We start from the raw sequence: 18,718 nt of genomic DNA, 5'->3' as shown, positions 1-18,718 counted from the left end.
AAAGCACCATATAAGAAAATACAATTTATTATTGAATATAGATTAATTAAAGTGTTTTTCATATCAGCAAGCGTTTGTAGTCCAACGGTTAGGATAATTGCCTTCCAAGCAATAGACCCGGGTTCGACTCCCGGCAAACGCAATAATCTTTTAGTTTTCAAATGTTTATTTTTGCTTGAGTGCATGTCTTGAATATAATTTCTATAAAATGATAAGAATGTAAAATATTTAACAAACACTTGATTTTAAATAAAAATTACGAGTAAAAGATTAACATTTTCAGAAGTTAATAAACCTTGAAAATAGAATATTAAAGTAGATAGATGTATTAAAATAATGAGACCGAATATTTTATTATAAAATAATTTTATAATATAAATATAACATTCTAAAAGCTCGGTTTATTATCTAAAATACTTCTATCTCTTTAAAACACTATTATCTTTCTTTTCTCTCACTTTTCTCTAACCTTTCTCACTTTTGAAGCATTTGTTCAACACGATCAGGAGGTGTCTAGGCGATCTTGGCGTCAAGAACTACATTTTCAACCGATCAATTTCGTGATTTGAGTCGATAAATTTCGTTTTCCTTTTTCTTTGTGACTTTTGGTTCTTGATCATGTAAGAAATTTCTGTTTGCATGTATCAAGTAGTTTTTTTCTTGAATTCTTGACTCCATTTAGGTTCTACGGGTGATTTCCTATCACCAATCGGTGATTTGTAGATTTTTCTAAAGTTTCCTTGCGGTGAAAGCTTCGGTCGGGGTATTTCTTAAGCTGTGCAAATTTGATAGAGGTAAGAGAAGTTAGTTAATTACTTTTAAATGGATGTATGCTGTGTAATTTGATGGTAGGTAGAGATTAAATTGTTTGGATGTGAATGCAAATTTGTGTTTGTGATAATTTTAGGGATTTTGGTGAAATTGATGAATTTTATGATGATGAGTAGTTGGGATGAATTAATGAAATCTATTGTATGTATGTGGTGATGTTGGAATGAAGGTTAATGAATTTAAAATGTATGAATGGAACTGTTAGAGGTGAGGAGCATCTTGAGTATAGATTAATTAGTCTAAAATGGGAGTTTAAGATAGTAGAATGTTGGGATGAGTAGTTGAGATGATTTTGGTGAAGTTAAGGGTGTTTATGAGCTGAATTGGGTTTGTTTAACATTTGGAATGTTATAAAACTGAGTTAGTAGAGTGTGTTGGTAATGAAGTAGAGTTCTACTTGTGTTAGAACTCAATTTTTAGGAAGTAAGGTAGTGAAAACTTGAGTTTCGGGTTCTGTGTGTAAATGATCAGTTCGGGCAGTCTTGGTAAGTCATTTGGGACTTCTAGAGTCCTTAAATTGCTTGGAATTGTGCCACAAATGGTAAAATTCAATTTGGGTCTATAAGTTAAGTTTTTGGGAGTTTTTGGGGTAGATTTCGAGTTCTCTTGTTTAGATTTAGGTTAGAAGGGTTTAGATAACCTTGGTTAAGTATAATTAGGTATATAATACAATCTAGGAGAGTTAGAAGTTGGGAAAAATGGTTGGAATTGGTAAACTTGGTGTAGGTCGCGTAATTCTACATATTTTGGTGCTGCAGATTATGCAGACTCACTGAGCGAGTGGATTCGCTCAGCAAGTGGTTGCATAAGTGGTTGTTCTGCTTGAGGACTTTCGCTCAGCGAGAGGGTGCGTAGAGCGAATGGTTGAGGTTTGGGAGCACTGTTAGTTTTATTCGGATAACGAATGGATGCACTGAGCAAACAAGTTGAGGGTCTGGTCCACTGTCTGATGAGCTTTGCTAAGCCAGTGGTGTCGCTAAGCGTGAGTTTAGGGTGTGGAATCACTGGGAGTTTATTCGCACAACGAGCTGGGTCGCTATGCGAGGAACCTCTATAGTCGCTCAACGAGAGTATGCGCTGAGCGGCTGGTTCAAGTTTTGTTTACTCTTTACACTAGTGCAAAAAAGACCTTTAACGTCACCCTTTAGACGTCTGACCCTCGAATATCCAATGTAAAAAATGACCGGTGGCATTTTTCGTAAATAAAACAACTATTTAGATGTCGGTTATGTAAGGGCCCGACGTCTAAATACTCATATACATCGGCTACCCAGAATAGACGCCAAAACTAAACGAAAAAGATAAAAAAATAATTTTTTATTCTATTTAGACGTCTATTATGGAGGGAACCGACTTCTGAAGCACTTTAGACGTCTGTTAACTGGGGAACCGAAGTCTAAACCCTAAATCTAGAAATTTAAAAAGCACTTTAGACATTTGATCTCGCCACTCCGACTTCTAAAGCACTTTAGACGTCTTTTAATTGGGGAACCGATGTCTAAACTCTAAATCCAGAAATTTAAAAGTCACTTTATGACTCCGTTTAGACGTCTGATCTCGTCACTCCGACTTCTGAAGCACTTTAGACGTCTGTTAATTGGGGGACCTGACGTCTAAACCCTAAATCCAGAAATTTAAAAAGTCACTTTTTGACTCCGTTTAGACGTCTGATCCCGCCACTTCGACTTCTGAAGCACTTTAGACGTCTGTTAATTGGGGGAACCGACGTCTAAACCATAAATCCAGAAATTTAAAAAGTCACTTTTTGACTCTATTTTGGCATTAAAACACCTTGAACGCGAGATAGCCGTTACGCGCACTCATTGTTCATCATCTTCGTCGCGTTTTCTCTCTACGGGTTACACTTTTCAGGTTCGTTTTCTCACTTTTGCACCGTTTTAAATTAGTTTTACTCTGATTACATCACTCTTTGATGCATTATAACCGATTAAAATGCGTTTTCGTTGGGTTTTGGTGTAGTTATTCTCGTGTCTTTAGGCGACATTCTATGGCGGTGATTTCTTGCGTTTTGTACTCCTCCAATTCCCTCCACTACGTTTTTAAAACCATCCAATAAAAAAATGTACAATACATTCTCTTCAACTAAAATATAAAGTTGTAAACTCGAATCACCATGAGTCAGGAGCAACCTCAAAGACGTCTAACCTGTATGGATCGGACGTCTATATAGACGTCTGACCTATATAGGTCCGACGTCTATAGAGACGTCTGACCTAAAGGGTCCGACGTCTCATTAACGTCACCCATATAGACGTCGAACAAAGATCAGACGTTAAAAGCCCAAAATAACAGACGTCTAAAGTCCTTTTTGCACTAGTGTTAATTTCTTGTTCTAGTTTGTTTAAATGAAGTTTTGGGATTCATTGCTCAGTATGTATGAATGTGTATTATAGTATGGGATTAATCATGCATTCGTTAAGTTTCAAAGTGAAAGTATGGTTTCAAAGTGGTGAAAGTAAAGTTCCAAAGTAGAATCTATTGGTGAGATTCAAGTGTATGTTTATAATGAATGCAGGAGCTCAGTCTTGGAGATTATCCTGAAACTCCAATGGTCTTTCATTCTCACGTAGAGAGGATTGATCTATGTCGTGAGGAGTAGCAGGAGGTCTTAGTCTTGGAGGCTTCCATTATGCTCCAAGGCCCAATACAGACTAACCTTGTGAGTGTGGTAGGGTGAAACTCATTGGCAATGACTTTGCAAAGCAGTAGAAGCCACCACGAGTGCACAACCCGTCATAGCTCAACAATCATTCTAAGTCCGGACAGTCAAAGTCAGTGTTGTGTCATGCATAAAATGTTTTAGAGTTTAATTGAATGATATGATTGTATGCTATGGGCTTGATAAGTATGTTGATTGATCTTTTATTTAAACTAGCTTACCCTGTTGTTTGTTGTTTGTGTTTTGTATGTGTTTGGTGTTATTTCTTTTGCAATGATCATCCTGTGCGTGTGAGCAGAGGGAGATGAGATGTCTCTGGAGCAGGCATTGGACGAAGGAGATGTTGCTTAGTAGTTAGGTTTAGAGTAGTTTTGTATATAGTTTTGGGTAGTTTCTTGTATAAAAAGTTTTAAATTCTATGATTATTTTGGATAACTATAAAGTTATTACTTTATATTAACTATTCTATAATATCATATATGTGATAACTCTTCTATACAATATTCGACTATATTTTTGGGATGTTACATATAAATAAATTAAATATATTTGTACTTCATGGACAAAAAAAATGAGTTTGATTTTTAATCGTTTGTAATAATTTTTCTTTGATGTTGGTCTCTAAGTTAATTTCAGCATATCAAATCCCTTTAAAAAAAATTTTAAAAAAGAAAAATAAACAGAATATATTTTATAATGTAAGACTCACAAAACGACCTATTTATTCGTGGCATGACTAGAAAAATGTCAGCCAGCAAGTTTACAGTGTTCAACTTATCTTATGTAATTTTGTAAAAATGGTTACTATAGTGTACTCGATAAACACCGAAGGAACCTCAGCCTGACGAGGAGGTGGGCCGATCAGTTAGGACGGAGATGGTAAGGAGGTAGATGTTTGACTGTTAATAAGCATTAAAAGTCAATCAATGCAGTCAGAAACGAAACATATGGCGTTAATGGTCAGATAACGAATAATAGGAAATAAAATATACGACATGGATATGGTATTGATTAGCAGTTAACGATTATTATTAAAAATCAAGTTTATAAATATGAGATTTATGTCCAAGTAAAAACACCTTTTTCTGAATTATTACAACCTTGATATCCCTAAAGTTAAGGCTGACTTGAGCGTCCGAGTATTTTTTTGCAGGAGACGACCGATTGGTATTATGGAGAGGTGCTACGTTGATGAAGGTCGCATTGGTGCAACAAGAAAGAGGGGGAAGAGCATTCTCACACCTAGTTACTGAAACACTTACAATAATTTTACAAAAATCTATTTATAATTTTTCAATTGATTGATGTATATATTTTTATATTAATAGTGTGTGAAAACTAAAGCTATTTTTTTTATAAATACAATGGATATATATATATATATATATATATATATATATATATATATATATATATATATATATATATATATATATATATATATATATATATAAATTGCCACAGGTTTTGTTTTCGTAATAGTTTTCGTCATAGTGGTTCGGTGTTATTTTCCCAATAATTTGCTTTTATTAAACAAAGAACCCTATGTTTCTTTTATATTACTTTACTATATTTTTATTTAAAACACGTTACATCAAATTAATAAATTTTTAAATTACTATGTTTTCTTAACTTTGAATTAATAAAAGTAAGATAAAATGATATTATATCCCAAATTATTTAAATTTATTAAGCAAGGTTAAAATGAAATGTTATTTCATAAAGAGGAAAAAAAGAGAAGGAAGTGATTGTTTGTGAATTGTCACATTGTCCGTGCATGCTACATGTAAACTTATCCTTAACGGACACCAACTACTACCGAACGAGGAATTCATTATTCTACCATTCACATTGCCTTTTGCCTTTGTTGACCATACGTTGGATATGTTAGATGTTTATATATTCAAGCAATCTTTCCAATATATTTTAGAAATATCTTGTTTATATGTCTTCTGGCCAATTAGTGTGATTGTATGTTTTTTGTTAGAAGTTATTCTTATCTTCTCTTTCTCGACCTCTTATCTTTTTTTCATTATTTATGATTCTTAATTAGTAAAGTTGAGGATAATCTCATTTTTTACTGATAATATACTTCACACATTAATATACAAAATAGTATTCCTATCCTAAACATTCTCATTCCACGTAAGTTATATCAATTTATAATACAATTTGAAAGACTCAATTAATATATACTCTCACATACATGAAAAACTTAACAAAGTATTATATAATTTATTTGAGTTTTTTAGTTTTTGGATCTTTATCAAGTGTTTGGTGAAGTGTATATTTCAACTTGGAAGTACAATTCATCAAACATTACATTAAAAAATACAAATCACCGATATCACAACTAAATAGGAATTTAAAGTTAAATACGTTTTTAGTCCCTAAACTATAAAGAGAATTTGTTTTTAGTCCCTCTTTCAAACTAAACTACATTTTGATCATTCTTTTTAACAAAATTATAATTTTTCGTCCTCCAAAACTAACAGCTTTAAAAATAAGCTGAGGTGGCTAACGGTAACGTCATTTTTTTCTCACACTAGTTAATCTTTCTCCGCTCTTCTACCTTCCTCTCCCTCCGACTCTACCACAGCCACCTCCAAAGCCACCATCAACCGCGAAACTCACATGCGCAACTACCCTCTACCATGCTCACCAGTTTCGCATGCGCAACTACCCTCTACCATGCTCACCTCTATGGCCAACGTAAAACCTTCATTCCCACTGTCCAGAAAACCCCCAAATTGTGTATCAGTTCATCTCCTCTCACCATCACAGACCCAAATCAGAAAACTAAAACCACCCAAACCTTCACCGCAATCTCTTCCATCATTAACCCGCACAAGAATCGCAAACCTGCAAACAGCAAGCATCAACAATTTAATAAAACTATTAAAACTCATTTTCATGCCCGTGAGAGAAACCAACATCAATAATACTTTAATAAATTGTTTACATGCTTAGCACCGCACAACCTCAATTGCATTATGGATTTGTTAATAACAATAAAGGTACGTTACTCTGAGAGCATAATAGGAAGGAAGAGTTGACATCACGAATAAACGTGGAAGATGATGCTGTTGCTTAGAACACCCATTAGAAAAAAAATCAAACTTCCATGACAAATTTCAAAACAAGGAAATGTATGATCATACAAAAGCAAATCCAAATACAACAAACCATTCTCCAATCAAAATTGAAATATTACCCAAACAAAATCTATGATCTTGAATAAATAGGTAATAGTCCCTCATGGTCAATGAAATGAATGATTGAGAAAAAAATGTAAAGGAAGGTCAAAACCTATAATATTTTTATAAAATAAAATTTGATTATTAAAACACTATCTATAATCAAATTTTGAAAATAAAAGAGTCGAATATCATAATTTAAAAGCTATATATTATATTTTCTAGATTTTAAACAAGTTGTAAAGAAATTAAATTACATAAAATCTTGTTGACAAGAGTTTAAACAAAAGAAAATATATATATATATATATATATATATATATATATATATATATATATATATATATATATATATATATATAAGGATAAATGATATGTTTTTCTATGATAATACTTTCTTTCAATTATTAGCGCTTATTTATTAATAGAATATTTAAATAAATTTTAATTGTAAACATCTAATAAAATGAGTAGAAACAACTGATTTTTCAATTGAGCAAAGACAAAATATTTTGAGGTATGTTGAGGAAGAACCATTTTCTCAATGTTGTGTAATGAATAATTCTGCACATGTTATTTAGCTCGGGAAATAATAAATTAATTTATGTTATTAAATAAAAGTATCTATCTTGATACTTGGTTCTCAAAAATAAAATACTTTTCTGCATTGATTTGAATTGCTATTTTAAAAATTAAAATATATTTTATTTCATCAAATAGTCCAACGACCAAATACGCAAAATGAAATGATATCAAATCTTATAAGTTAAACTACTAGTTTTGACTTTGAATATATAAATACTCAAATAGACGTTTTATCGTTTACAATTATCTTATTTAATTTGATTACATTGATTTTATTTTCGTAAAAAAAATACGTGTAAATATTAAAAAACTTGAATTCAACGAGTAATGCTAGAACGATATCTCGGTAATAAGATTCTCATAGAAAAGGAATAAAGTAGAAAATTGATTAAATTAACAAGAAACTGATAAATCAAATAGGTATTATTTTTAATATTTCTGAAACACTTTTATGGATGTTGGAGAGTAATTGTTATTAAAAAGTAAATCGTAAATCAGAAAGTTTAACTTCTTTCATTTGACAGTAAACACTTTGTATATATACTATGTTTACCTAATATGCAATACTTTTCGAATTTACTATCTCTACATTGTTTTTCTCTCTTCCCGTGCTCTCTTTCTCTTTTTTGCTACTACACACTCTATCAATCCCTATCAGTAGTATCCAGAGTAGGTTTCCGAACCTAGGAGAAGCCATTCTTAGCAAGAAATTGTGCTGTGAAGAAAGCGTTGCGTTTGAAGAATGGCGGGGATGATCCAGAATAATCTACCGATATTTGACGGAAAGAATTATGAAGATTGGGTTGTGAAGATGGATGCTATTCTGGGTTTTCAGGAGATTGATGAAATTGTTAAGAAAGGGTTCAAGGAACCGACGAAGAGCGACTCGGAAGAGGCCAAGAAGGCTTACAAGAAAAGAAGAAGATGGATTCTAAAGCACGTATGATTCTGCATCAGTGTATCTCTCCATCAGTGTTCCAGAAAGTGTCCAAGGCAGTAACAACCAAAGAAACATGGGAGATCTTGGAAGACGAATATGGAACTGCTGGAAACATAAAAAAGATCAAACTTCAGTCGCTATGGAGGCAGTACGAACTGCTAAGCATGGGAGAACAAGAAACTATAGAGGGATATATCAGCAGAATCCAGGTGATTGTTAATGCTATGCGTGCATGTGACAAAATCGTAAAAGACAAGAAGATTGTCCATAAAATCTTGCGAACCTTGACGCCCCAATACGACCATATTGTCGTTGCCATTGAAGAAAGCAGAGATCTTGAAAAAATGAAGGTTGAAGAGCTGTAAAATTCACTTGAAGCTCACGAACAACGTTTGATGGAGAGAAAAGCTGCAGAACGAGATACTGTGCAAAACACCAATCAAGCATTGCAAGTCAAGATTTATAAGAATCGTGGGAATGGCAGAAATAGAGGTAGGTCTCGCGGTGGTCGTGGAGGCAAAAATGGAGGTAAACACAATGGTGAACAAAACAAAGATGTTGAAAGCAACGAACAAGGCAGTTGTAGAGGTAGAGGAAAGCCCAGAGGCAGAGGCGGCACAAAGAATCCTGATAAGAGGAATATACAGTGTTTTACGTGTAGTAAATATGGTCATTACTCCTCAGAGTGCTGGCACAATGAGAATGTTAAGAAAGATCAGAATGATGAAGTGAATCTTGCGAAAGAAGAACTGGAGTCTGAATCAGACCATGTCATCCTGATGACTATCGTCACAGATAGAAGAAACAATGATAAATGTGTTACATCACACGGTGATTTCTTTGAAAACACAACCAGAGTAAAGAACGACAAATGGCCTAGGAACACTACACAAGTAGAACAGGTGTCACTGACAGGAGAAACTGATCATGCAAGGGAGGACATGTCATGGTATCTTGACACGGGATGTTCTAATCATATGACAGGTAATAAAAGATGGATAATTGATCTAGACACTAGTGTCAAGAGCGTTGTTCATTTCGCAGATGATAGTATAATTCGTGCAGAAGGCTCAGGCAAGGTGTTGATCACACGAAAAGATGACAAATTTGTGTTCATGCACAATGTCCTTTATGTGCCCATTATGAAGAGTAATCTTCTAAGTCTTTGCCAACTCCTTGAAAAGGGATACACTATGAATTTACGGAAAAAAATATTGAGGTTTATGACGAAAAACAGAGATTGATAATCAAGGCACCTCTTGCTCGGAATAGAACGTTCAAAGTTAACTTGAATGCTGTTGAAGTGCAATGTTTAGTTGCAGAAGGCGCGGATACAGAAGAATGGCTTTGGCACTATCGCTTTGGACATTTGAATTTCAGAAGTTTGTGTCAATTGAGAGATAAAAACCTCGTGAAGGGTATTCCTGAGTTTACTGCACCAAGCAAAGTGTGTGAAGGGTGCGCTATTGGTAAACATACTAGGTGTGCCTTCAAAAGACACGCACCCAAGCGAGCAATACAGGTGTTGAACGTCATTCATGCAGATGTCTGTGGCCCGTTCGATGTGTCGTCCCTAGGAGGTAACAAATAATTTTTGCTTTTCGTAGATGAGTTTTCTAGAAAGCTTTGGGTATATCTGCTAAAAGAAAAAAAAGAGACTTACACCTGCTTTGTTAAATTTTGCTGCATGGTTGAGAGGCAATCGGGCAAACAAATCAAGATTCTTAGAACCGATGGTGGAGGCGAGTTTAATTCAGGAGATATGAGTGTATTCTGCGTTGATAGAGGAATTAAACATGAAGTCACTACACCTTATACCCCACAACACAACGGGTTGGCTCAAAGAAGAAATCGAATGATCTTGGACATGGTCAGATGCATGATCAAAGGAAAGGGGTTGCCTAACTTTCTATGGGGTGAAGCAGTCGCAACAACAACCTATCTTCTGAACAAATGTCCTACAAAAGCATTATCAAATTACACACCAGAAGAGATGTGGTCGAAGAGAAAGCCTGATGTTCGACACTTGAAAGTATTTGAATCAGTCTGCTATAGGCACATACCAGCTGAAAGAAGAAAGAAACTTGATGATAGAAGTGAAATCCTTGTTCTTGTAGGATATCATCCAACAGGTGCTTACAAGATGTTTGATCCAGATAAACAACAAGTCATGATTGGCAGGGATGTCATTGTTGATGAAACAACTACTTGCAAGTGGAAAGAAAGTGAAGTTGTCCCAGCTCAAAGACCTGATAATGTGATGACCATCTGGATGGAAGAGAACAAATTGGAAGAAAACAGACCAGCAGCTATCAGTGTAGATGGTGACACAAGGCGATCACAAAGAACGCGTTTCCCATCTACAAGACTCACAAATCATGAATTGTTCTCTGATAATGATATTACTGACACTGGAGATATTGTACAGTATGCCCTTTTTGCAGGTGCTGAATCACTCATATGAGAGCAAGCCATTGAGATCAAGGAGTGGCGAGAAGCTATGCAAGAGGAGCTATCAACAATAGAACGAAACAAAACATGGAAGCTTGTGGAGCTGCGAGAACAAGGATGTTGTCAAAAAAATCACAAAATGACACGTAAATGATGTTAAAATGTTGTCAAAAAAATATTGTCAAAATATCGTTATCCTTTTTAAAATCCCTATTCAAAGTTAGTATTTTTTTTTCTTCGTTGATATAAAATATTCAATAATCCATCATAAAACTTTTATCTTTACTTTTGCGTTTTCTAAAACCCTTTGTCCTGAAAGCCATGCACGTTTTCTATCCCATATCTAATAACACGTGTAAGAAAATAACTTAGAGAATGATGAATCCAATACAGTGTAGTCCCTTTCATACCTATATGTCGAATAGAAAGATTCATCAATTATTTCTTTAAAGTTTTCCTTGCAAGAGAAAGATAAGTCTTTTTTCAATTCATTTCTATAAGTAATTATAAAAGCGTAACATTATTTCTCTTGATTAGTTTATAGAAAATCACTAAAATATTGAATAAGTGTTCATAATTACTCGTTAATCAAACTTCAGATAATAGGAAATTGGAATTTGAAAACTTGAAAAGACTTGAGAACAGAAAGCGGTGACTGCAACGACAAGCTTCCTTGAGAAAATATACTTTTATAAAATTTATTATTCAATATTTTTCCAAAAATGGAAATTCTGCTACACAAATGCCAATTTCGACGAAAACAGTTGGGTCAATGTTTTTCTGACGAAATGGAAGCCTAGAATTGTGAGTTCTCTAGGAGAAGAAAGTGACAAATATGAATGTAGTTTGTTGGCTAGGTTTGGAGTTGGAGTGCAAGCATAAAAGGTGTTTGTGAGAATTACGCAAAGAAAAGTACACGGTGGAGAAAACAAATATATCTACTTCCAACCCTCTGATTGGAATCTTAATCCACCGTAATCTTGTCGAATTTGGATGGAATAATCATATAGGCTTTGATTCACACTTCCAATCCAATCGATCAACACAACATGGAGGATTCCCTCCAATCTTCAACTCCAACTTCTCAGGAACATCTTTTAGACCACAGAGAAGGGGCAGAGAGAGAGCAACAAGGCGCCAACACCAAATCACACAAGAAGCTAGCGCTTCTCCCTCTAGTTTTTTCTCTATTTTGAAGTTGCTGGAGGCCCCTATGGTGAAGAGCCTGCTGTGGGGGCTGCAGGTCCCCTCATTGCAATCCTTGGCTTTGTGGTTTTCCCCTTCATCTGGAGCATCCCCGAGGCCCTCCTCACTGCAGAATTGGCCACAACCTTCCCTGGTAATGGTGGGTTTGTCATATGGGCTAATGAAGCCTTTGGTCCCTTTTGGGGTTCCCTCATGGGCTTCTGGAAGTTCTACAGTGGGGTTATCAACTTAGCCTCATACCCAGTTCTCTGCATAGATTATCTCAAACTAGTGATCCCGGCTCTGTCTTCTGGGTCACCCCGCTTTGTGTCCATAATCCTCTCCACTTGTACGTTGTCTTTTCTCAACTATTCTGGTTTGGCTATAGTGGGTTATACTGCAGTTGCTTTGGGGATTGTTTCCCTCTTGCCTTTTGTGTTACTCTCTCTCTTTTCCTTGCCCAAGATTGATCCCAGCAGATGGCTAAGTTGGGGTCAGGAGGGTGTGGAGAGGGACTGGACACTCTACTTCAACACCATCTTTTGGAATTTGAACTTTTGGGACAGTGCCAGTACTCTAGCTGGTGAAGTTGAGGAGCCTCATAGAACATTCCCAAAGGCTCTGTTATCTGCAGGGTTGCTTACTTGTTTGGGTTACATTGTTCCCTTGTTGGCTGCCACAGGAGCTATGCCACTTGACCAAAAAAGTTGGGTTGGAGGGTATTTTGCAGATGTGGCTGAGATCATTGCTGGGAAATGGTTGAAATTTTGGATGGAGATCGGTGCTGTTTTGTCAATAATTGGACTGTTTGAAGCTCAACTCAGCAGTGCTGCATTCCAGCTTCTGGGTATGGCTGATTTGGGATTCTTACCAAGAATTTTTGGAGAAAGGTCAAGGTGGTTTAACACTCCTTGGATGGCTATTTTGGTCTCAACGGTTATAGCACTCTCCGTGTGTTTCTTCTCCTTCACAGATATCATATCTACTGTGAATTTCTTGTACAGTTTGGGAATGCTTTTGGAGTTTGCTGCTTTCCTAAGGTTGAGGAGGAAATTCCCAGCTTTGAAAAGACCATTTGAGGTTCCGTTGGGATTCTTTGGTTTGGTCCTAATGTGTTTGATACCATCTGTGCTTCTGGTGTATGTCATGAGTGTGGCTTCAAAAATTGTGTATGTGACTAGTTTCTTCTTGACCTTTCTTGGGATTGCTTTATACTATTTCATGAATGTTTGTAAGTCTAGGAAGTGGCTTGAATTCAGCCGTGTTAGAGATAAATTGGATGAAGATGATTATGTGTTGTAGAAGTTGGGTGTGTGTGAGTATTGAATCTTTATCAGATTTATTAGTCTGGGTAGGGAGGAAGAATCTTTGGTCATATTTCTGCCAGAGAAATTGGATTCCCTTCAGATATTATGTATAATAGTATAAATTGTCACGCAAATACGTTGATGACGATGTAGACTCCTTACAATCAGTAATGTGTGGTTGATTTTTAGTTTGAATTGTTATTTTATATCAAGTTGGTCATAAAGATCTGATTTAAGAATTGGTGTCCCTTCCACTTTTTTTGGGTGCCCACTACCTTCTACAAATGATTAAAATGGAAAAAAAATGTTATTTAATATCCGTTACTACTTGACAACTAATAAAATGATTATGGAGTGGTTTTTTATATTTTTTATAAAAAAATAATAAAGGACAACATTAAGTGAAATAAAAGGAATTTTAGTAGGTAACCATTCTCCTTTAAGAAAATGATCTAGTGGAGAAAGTATGAGAGGGTTACTCTCTGCACCACCCTATATTATTATATATACACCACCCTATATTATTATATATTACTACTTGTACCATTATATTTTTTTTAAATTTCAAAATTATATTTTATATTTTAAAATATTTTATACCTCTATCTCTTTCTTTAAATGGACGTCGATATCCATTGAAAAAAAATTTTTTTTTAACGATGGCTGTTGAAGTTTTTACTTTTTTATTAATTTTTTAATTTATTATATTTTAAATTAATATATAAATATTTTTTAATTTTTTTAAAATTATTATTTAATTTTTTTTTATTTAATAAAATAATTATTATTAATTTAATTTATGTATTATTATTTAAATAATAATTAAATTTTATTGTATAAATTATTAAAACAATGTGTTACATCCGATCTGTTGAGGTTTTTTTTTAATTTTTTAATTTATTGTATTTTAAATTAATATATAAATATTATTTAAATTTTTGAAAATTATTATTTAATTATTTATAAATTAATTTTATTTAATTTAATAAAATAATTATTATTAATTTAATTTATGGAATGATGCAGGTAATGGAGGAAATAACACTCAAATTATGATGCTCCGACACAATGGGTGAATGTATTTTGGCTCTTTGGCTGATTTTGGTACAGTTTTTTTTTTTAAATTGATATAATTCTAAATTGAAAAATCAAATTCATTTAGTTTCTTTAATTTACGTAATCTAAATAATGCTAATTTCAAATTTTGATTTTTTATGTCATAGACAGATACAATAAAATAATATTTATTAATTTTTAAATTATAATTATTATTTTTAAAAATAGGTTGATCCAACCATCGATCAATGAAATCCGCCAAAACTCATTTTGTTTTTCTTATCCAATTTGGCACAACTAATATTAGAGACTATTGGAGGCCAACCTGTTTTACTAGCTTTAGTCACATCACTTAAATGATGTTGAAAAATATCTATGTGATTAATATTTTGTAAAAATTCTATTTAATGTTATTAATGTGAGATTTATGTAAATTTAAATATATTATTTATTATATATAAAATATAATATATATTTAATTTTTATTAATTTTAATAAATATCAGATACACATTTAATGTGTGGCCATATATATATATGAACTTTAGAAATTGAAACACGAATGACACTAATTGATTATGTTGCAATTGTTTGATTATGATCTGTAAGACCCTTGATATTTAGCAAAGATAATTTCTGATATCTCATCATTAATGCACGCCACATTATTTCTCAGCCATTAAAACCCACTACCTAATCTGATTTCCTCCCTCTCTGGCATACACGGAAAGCCACGCCCATCATTTCTCTGAAACATTAAAAACGTACCAAACACTGCATGCACACACGCAACCTGTCGCGGGAGAAGCTTCCCATTTCAGAGTTGGTGTGCAGGTGTCAACTTGGGAGACGTTCGTTCGACCGAACGTGAGTTAACACAACTAGAATTTTTGAAAAACTCTCTCTCACCTGCACCATTCATCTTCTTCCTCAGAACCCAACCTTTCGTTTTCTCCAACTTCTCTCTAGAAACCCTCACCTTCTCTTTACTGTAACTCATCACCTTCTTCCCCGATCACGTTTCAGAACCGTAGGAACGTTCCTGGCACCGTGAGCTTCAATCCGAACCGAACAGATCCTAGTTCTGTAACCGATTAAGTGAAAGTTGTTGAGCGAAACCTGAGGGTAGAACGCTGTTAGAGGTCGAACAAAACCTTGCTTTTCGGGAGTACACTGCTATCCAGGTAAGGGAAGCTTAGTAATTTAATTTATACTTGTATGTTGTATGTAAACATGATATGAACTGAATGTATGAGATGTATGTCGATTGAGTATGCATGGTCGAACGTTGCTTTACTGAATGAATATGAAATATGTTGGTTGAAATGTATGATATGAGTGATACGTATGAATAAGAAATATACATGCTTAGAAGCGAGTGAATGTAAGTGAAACTTGAATATCAACTTCCCTATGATAACGTATGTCCGACATTAAACGGTTCTCGACCGTTTGGTGTTCTAGTAAACTTCTTTGAATTGGAATACTTTCATTTGGGAAGGATTCTGGTCGAGCATGAGCTATGTAGGTCTTTTACTTAGAGCTCATAATGAGCAGTGTCGACCGACAGTGTCGAGTATCCTTGTATAACAGATCATCCATCTGAGTCGACCGGCAGTGTCGAACATCTTTGTAATACAGATCATCCATCTGTGTCGACCGACAGTGTCGAGTATCTTTGTATAACAGATCATCCATCTGAGTCGACCGACAGTGTCGAACACCCTTGGTAATACAGATCATCCATCTGTGTCGACCGACAGTGTCGAGCATCCCTGTAATACAGATCCTTCATCTGTGTCGACCGACAGTGTTGAGCACCCTTGATATTACAGATCGTCCATCTGTGTCGACCGACAGTGTCGAGCACCCTTGTAATTCCGATCATTCATCTGCGTCGACCGATAGTGTCGAACCCCCTTGTAATACAGATCATTCATCTGTGTCGACCAACAGTGTCGAACCCCCTTGTAATTCAGATCATTCATCTGTGTCGACCGACAGTGTCGAGCACCGTGTTAATACAGGTCGTTCATCTATCTGGTAGTCAGTATTACTTTATTTTGGAGCGGGGTAAGTTCTTCAGTCTCGTTCCTCACGGTTGTCCTCGTTATAAAGAGGGCTGAAAGTTCAATATTTATGTACTTGGACTGAAAGACAAAAATGAAAATAAAAGTGAAAGATTTTGAATGATGAACATTATATAAGATGATTAAACGTTTATGAATGTTGTACGAGCGTTCCAGGGAGGAACGACTCACATATGTTGAATGTGGAATTTGGTAAAGTATGACTGTGGGCATGCTAATGCTGGCTTGGTCCATCCTGATATTCCGTGACACTCGTCTTCACGTAGAGGAGAGTAGTTCATGTGTGGGAATGGCAGGAGGTCCTTAGTCCATAAGTTAACATGGGCGACGTAAGAACGGACTAACCTCGAGTGGCAGCTGTTGAGTGTATCCCAGTTACTACACCACTCGGGTGCAAGGACGCCTGTAGCTACACAGATCATACAGTCCGGACGGTCCGTCTAGAAATAGTTGATTGGATATTTGTTTATTTATTTATGTTGAATCATTTTGGTATGTTTGACTTGATTGAATTGATACTTTAATGTATGAATTAAATTACATAAGCTTACCCTGTGTTCTCTTCTTTGTGTTGTCGATTGTCTTTGTACGTCCGTCTTATCCTTGCGATGATCATCCATGTGGATGGGAGCAGATGGAAGTGAGCTGCTGGAAGAGGCGCTGGCAGAAGAAATTTCGGAAGATGTTGAACCGGTTGAAGTAGGGATTAAGGTCGAGCCCTAGAGTGCTCGACATGTAGTAGCTGTTAGTATTTTTGTTTAGTCTTAGAATTTGGATACCGTCGGCTACATTACATTTTGTATTTTAAACCGTTCGACGTTTTGGACCTCGTATCTTTTTGTAAAGACTGCACTGTTTTAATGATTAATGTAATTAATTCTGATTATGGTTATCACTATATTTTGGGATGTTACATGATCCAATAATATAAGAATGTTTTTTTTAATAATTACTTATAATTTTTTTAATTAATATAATTTATTTATTTACTTGTTAATTTTACAGCAGTAAAATGAAGGGCAGCGAATGTGAATAAAACATATAGATATTTAGCGTATACGAGAATAACAAAGTAAAATTGAAATCGACAGTGATCCTAAAAAAGATATGTTTATAGTAGCCCACCTGTTCCTATACCTTTCCTTCCCACGTGATATCCATTGACAATTAATAATGGTGCATTAGTAGATCACATGTTTCCTTCCCACGTGATATCCATTGACAATTAATAATGGTGCATTAGTAGATCACATGTTCAAATAAATACACAGGAGAACTATCACACAAATAAATATGTGGTTTAATTATTTTGAAGGTCTTTATATTTTTTTAATCGTTAAGTATTTTTTATATTTTCTTTATCTTAATTAAGTATATTTTTTTAATGTAAATTGAGTCAATTGGAATCTTGTCATTAATTTTAATGGACGAGGTTTTTATTTAGTCGTGACATGTTGAACAAGCAATTAGTTCTGATGTAGCATACTAAAATTGTATTAGGTGGAATTTAATTATACATTAGATGAAATTTAATTATAATAGACAGAATAAAGCATTGTCTTCTTCTTTGGATGTCCTCTTCTGTTAGGGTCTTCGAAGATGTAGTGTTCTCTTCTGTTAGGGTCTTTGAAGTTGTAGTGATTTCACGCATGGTACGAACAGATCATTCAAAAGTATTTTATCTTTCCTGTGCTTTTCTTAGCCATCAAATACCGCAGAGACTGAGATTAGTCAATCAGCCACCGGCAACCAGTGCCTCCATTCCATTCATCCAATATTATTTATGAAAACAGTAAGCAAAAATGGCCTAAATGTTTAAACTTTTAAATTAATACAACGTAGGTGATTTATACATTCTAAAATCTTCAAATCTTAAACAGTAAATCGGAAGTGAATCTGCGAGAAGTGGTTTGGGACAGTGGATCTGGGGGCGGAGAAAGAGGGTTTGGGGAAGTGAATGAGAAGTGGTTGTTCAAAACAAGAAAGAGGGTTTGGGAAAAGAATGGAGAAGAAATTTTGGACATAGCCTTAGACGATGGCAGATAACAATGTTCATGGCATCAGAATTAAGCTACGACCACCTCTTCTAATTTTCGATGGTGTCGAAGATCGCGATGGATTGAGAAACTCCTTACTTAAAGGAAACAGGCAGAATCTAGATTCTTTCCTTCTCGTTCTGAAATAAGGAGGCCACGATTCGATATTCGCCTCCGTTAGCGTTATGCAGTTCATCGCCGCGGACGCCGAATTGAAGATTTTAGTAGCCGAGAAGGAAGGCGCAATTGCAGAATTGCTAAATTCGGCAGCGCTGGAGAACGATCCAGCACTGGTGGAGAAGGTGCTGAACCTGGTGGAGGCGGTGCTTTGACGAGGGAGGGGCGGAAGGAGATATGCAAG

General features: G+C 35.0%; 1 protein-coding gene, 1 non-coding gene and 1 pseudogene across 2 annotated transcripts; all 3 read left to right on the top strand.

Moving 5' to 3' along the window:
* Positions 1–70: 70 nt before the first annotated feature.
* Positions 71–142, top strand: TRNAG-UCC (transfer RNA glycine (anticodon UCC)). The gene has a single exon. It is a non-coding gene; the product is annotated as a tRNA-Gly (tRNA).
* A 7,893-nt stretch (positions 143–8,035) lies between these two features.
* LOC148193835 (uncharacterized) lies at positions 8,036–8,598 on the top strand. The gene is made up of 2 exons (XM_088099512.1): positions 8,036–8,233; positions 8,275–8,598. Exons 1-2 carry the CDS (start codon positions 8,036–8,038, stop codon positions 8,596–8,598), a joined length of 522 nt encoding a protein of 173 aa, XP_087955638.1.
* A 2,745-nt stretch (positions 8,599–11,343) lies between these two features.
* LOC124827128 (putative polyamine transporter At3g13620 pseudogene) lies at positions 11,344–13,371 on the top strand (annotated as a pseudogene).
* The last annotated feature ends 5,347 nt before the right edge of the window (positions 13,372–18,718 follow it).

This window comes from Vigna umbellata, chromosome 9, assembly GCF_029865625.1.
Source record: "Vigna umbellata cultivar VRB3 chromosome 9, Vumbellata_1.0, whole genome shotgun sequence".
NCBI lineage: Eukaryota > Viridiplantae > Streptophyta > Magnoliopsida > Fabales > Fabaceae > Vigna > Vigna umbellata.
Note: the sequence above shows the minus strand (reverse complement) of the source record. Positions and strands in the feature narration are given on the sequence as shown.

Bases quoted from the DNA above. Each gene is read 5' to 3' on its own strand.
- LOC148193835 (XM_088099512.1), top strand. From the start codon at position 8,036: ATGGCGGGGATGATCCAGAATAATCTACCGATATTTGACGGAAAGAAT. The intron at 8,234-8,274 runs GTATGATTCTGC...TCAGTGTTCCAG, and splicing joins GAAGATGGATTCTAAAGCAC to AAAGTGTCCAAGGCAGTAAC.